The following is a 4,089-nucleotide window of genomic DNA, read 5'->3' as shown; positions in this document are numbered from 1 at the left end:
ATGACCTCTATCTTCTCAAAGAAAGCCTACACTTTGGATCTCGGCCTTTTAGGAGCTCAGGGTGTTAGATCATCGTCGAATTCAGGATCAACATCGGTAGTAGTAGGAGTAGCTGTAGGACTCACTTTGGAGTTGAATTTTGTCCTTCATAATCGGAGGAGGAAGCCAGTAGAATTAGAGAATTAGAGAGTATTGGAAAGTATAGTAGGAGAATAAGAGAGTATAATACTGTATCAGACAGAATAATAGAGTAATAAAGAGAAGTAGACGAGTTTTGGATTAGAAAAACAAATTGAAACCCCTCTATTTATGGAGGCGCCCCCCAAGCCCAACTACCAAAATACCCTTAAATTTGGCCTTTTCTCTACCGTTTTTAAGGTATTTTGGTCATTTTACCAAAAATAGCTATTGTTGGCTATTTACACTGCCCGAACCAGGTCGGATCCAGGCTGGGTCCGGGCCGTTCGGTCCAACCGCTACTTTTTTAGCCATTGGTCTTTGTCCAAATTTGGGCCGGGTCTGGCTTTTGAGCCCGATCAGGTCCAACGGCTAACTAAGGGGTCATTATTGGCTTCCCTAGTTTAGTCTTGGTCCGAGTCGGCCTTGGACTCAGACCGGCGAGTTCTTTCGCCCGACACTATGGCAGCCATCCTGGGTCGGGCTTCACCGGACCAATCCGGTCTCGGGCTTGGAGCCTACCATTGCACTGTTTTTCGAGCTTTTTCCTAATTCGGATCGGACACAGAGCTAAGTCTAGGACCGTACTGTAAGTCCAATCGAACAGCCCTACCCAAAAATCTACCCTGGGTAAATTCCAATTCATATTAAATTGACAATGAGATCTGACTCAAAAACAAATCAGGAATAGAATCGGAGCATGTTCTCTTTTCCTAAAAAAAAGAACAAAAAAAAAATCAGGTCACCACACTGGACCTAACTCAACCCACTTGCAACCCAGACCCATGTGGTCCAAGTGGGGTGGCAAAACAAAAAGTCAACCACTGATCATAGATTCAGTGTGCACATAAGAAAAGGAAAAGTTTGGGTAATTTATGATTTTTCCCATGGCTAGTAATTTATTTACCAGCAAGGGACCCTCCCCAATAAATTCCCTTTCCCGGTTTCAGCTCTGGGGTCCTACCTTTCTGTCCTTTTATTTCAAGCACCAAAGTCAACAGAAGCATGCTCTCTGTCTCTCTCTCTGTCTCTCTCTAATTCTTTTACTTTTTTACTTTTTTTTCCTCTCAATTTATAGTAAATAAATAATTTCTTTCCTCCTTTGCTCTTTTATGATTCCTTAAGCAGTTGCCCACACGATTCCTCCTCGTACCCAATTCATCTCCCTTGCTTGCTTCCAGCACACAAAACCCAGAAAGAGAGAGAGAGAGAGAGAGAGAGAGAGAGAGAGGGAGGGAGGGAGTCCAGGGGAAATATACATTAAAACATTTAGAGAGAGAGAGAGAGAGAGAGAGAGAGAGAAAAGAGGAGTCTTTTCTTGATTTTTCCTCCTCCGTAGCCCGTTGACTAGTTCGGTAAGATTTTTTGCAGCCCACCCATTTGATTTCTCGCCCTTCTTTGTTGCCTCTTTCGATGTGGGCAGCGATTGAAATTTGAAATATTCACCTTTTTTTTTCTCCTTTTTAATTTTGGGCGCAGGTAGTGGATTTCTCTGAATAAAGACGAGGATTTGGTGGGGGTGCGTTTGGATCAAAATCGCATATTGGTGGCGATTGGATTAAGGAGTAGATGCTTATTAATTGAAGAGGGGAGAGGAATTGGGGATTCTTTTTTATATGGATAAGTTATGCTGCTTCAGGGCTGGATGCTCTCAGGTGAGCTATCGCGTTGACCTCGTTCTTTTTCTTTTTTCTCCCTCAATTGTTTGAATTATATTTAATTGGGCATGCAATTATATTTTTGTCACAAGTGACTTATTTTACTTTGGGGAAGGCATGCTTAAAAAAAAACAGATTTCTGTTCTTTTGATTTTGATTTTAAGTCATATTTTTTGTACAACTGCTCTGTTGATTTCTAGTTGGAGATGCAAGGTGGATTGAATGAAACTATTTATTGATTCCGTTCAAGAATTCTTGTTTAGTCAGTTCATATCATCCGTATATAGTGTTTCGATCTAAGATTTCAATTCTTCCATGCTTCAGCAGTAGTATATTGTTCCATGGTGCTAAGGTACAAAATAAGGAATAAACAAGTGTTCTCATGACTCTACGACCCGGCCAATTCTGTTCCACTAAATCCATTTTTCATGGCCACATATCTTTACGGCTAAGGAATGGGAAATCTTTCTCCTGTTATATAAAACTAGTTTAATTACACACATCTATCTACCGCTGGATGCTCTAGATTAATGAATATTAAATAGCTAAATATCATGAAGGATTCATTTGTGATTTATTTCTGTTTAGATTTTATTTTCCTTTTTTCCTTAATGAAATTATTTCCTTTTCAAGTTTTTATTTTTCTTTTATTTGCAATCTCCTTTTTTCTAAAGTTTCATGTTCATTAACTTCGGGGTCTTACCAACCTTGTGGTCCAACCTTCTTTGAGGGATTTAAGTGCACATCAAAAGAGCTGCAGCTAGGGCACACTGATTGGAGGGAGGCTAATGCATTTTTATTTTAGAATTTTTTTTTTCAGAACAACCTTTTTGAGAAATTAGTGAGCAAAATCAACCTTCTCCCCATGAAAATGAGCAAAATCGATCCTTTTTATCCCAACTAAGATGAAGACGGTCGATTTTGCTAGAGATTTTTTTTAACTACATGGGACTAATAGTCCGGTGTAATTAGGGCATGCTAATCCACGATTAGCCATGCCAACCAATTGGACGGGACTACTAGTCCCGTCCGTTTCATTGGAAAGGGGCCAATTCTCTACTTAAAACTCGGGACTAGCAGTTCCGAGTTTTGAGACTCCGGCTATTTTCCATAAAATGAACGAGACTACTAGTCTCATCCATTTCCTGAGCACAAATATAAAATGCACGGGACTACTAGCCCTGTGAATTTCCTGTGCACTACATTATGCACGTTTTTGTGCAACGTCCATGTTAATTTCCTATAAAAACATTGCAACCATATCCATTTTGTGTATTTCCTGTGCCAATCTAAAAAGCAACTCATATCGATACATATGTAATAAATCTAACAAATTCTCACCACAAATCACACCACAAACTCATTTACAAGTTCAAAAACCATCTCACATCGATATAAAGACATAATATATCCATTCTCTTCACACCACAGAAATATCTATCATTCTATCTGTGTATATAATCCCGATGCTCAGCTACCCAGTCCTTTTGATGGCCTTCTTTCTTTGCATTCCTCTCTATTTTTTTAACAAATTACGTAACATGTTGTGCTCGAAGCACGCGGTTCGGTACATGCATCTCTACTATCTCAAAACATATAAGAGGAACTATGGCTCTCCATGTAGCTAGGTATTCTGTGCATACTGGTGGTAGGCGATTAAGAAACTGAGTGTAGGGCTCCCATTCCATCTACAGAATATTTCACATATTTTTTGCATATCATTATAACTAAAAGAAAAAAGCTCATTTTTATAGAAAAGATACCTGATAAACCTTCATACGGTCAACCTCATTTCGGTAAAAATCTAATTGTCTAGCCGGGGTCTCGTCGTAATATTTTTGGACATTTCATCTGTGTTGTTTTTAAATTTAGTATCAACAACAATAACTACAATTATATTTGCTACATTAAAAAATGAATACCTGCATCTCAGTGGAATTTGTCCATCTAATTGTATATGCACGCATAGTCTCGGCTTCAAATAAAGTCTCTCTCATGCCCATACTTGCAGTAAGGTTAGACACCCTTTGAAGTCACTATTTTGTATAAATGTCACCTTGGACATCTTTATGTATAGGTACGGCAAAATGACACTACCCCACGATAACGCACCACATGCGTCCAACTCCTCGAGGAATGGTAAACACCTAGCATATTCACAACATTTCAATTTATTAAAAAAGCTAATTCAATGAAATACATATTCAAAATACAAATACACATACCTCGCATGCACTTTATCTTTATTCAAATC

General features: G+C 38.8%; 1 protein-coding gene across 2 annotated transcripts in view; it reads left to right on the top strand.

Moving 5' to 3' along the window:
* LOC109848652 (probable protein phosphatase 2C 41) overlaps nt 692–4,089 on the top strand; it is a 14,551-nt gene continuing 11,153 nt past the window's right edge. The window contains exons 1-2 of one of the 2 annotated variants that reach the window (XM_020418269.1): nt 692–1,532; nt 1,657–1,832. Coding sequence is in view for 1 of the 2 variants with exons in the window: in XM_020418268.1 (XP_020273857.1) it covers nt 1,794–1,832 (39 nt within the window). In the remaining variant the exon portion in view is untranslated. The remainder of the gene's footprint in view (nt 1,533–1,656; nt 1,833–4,089) is intronic. The other variant, XM_020418268.1, reaches the window with a different exon arrangement.

The sequence above is a fragment of the Asparagus officinalis genome, chromosome 7 (assembly GCF_001876935.1).
Source record: "Asparagus officinalis chromosome 7, Aspof.V1, whole genome shotgun sequence".
NCBI classification, from domain to species: domain Eukaryota; kingdom Viridiplantae; phylum Streptophyta; class Magnoliopsida; order Asparagales; family Asparagaceae; genus Asparagus; species Asparagus officinalis.
Note: the sequence above shows the minus strand (reverse complement) of the source record. Positions and strands in the feature narration are given on the sequence as shown.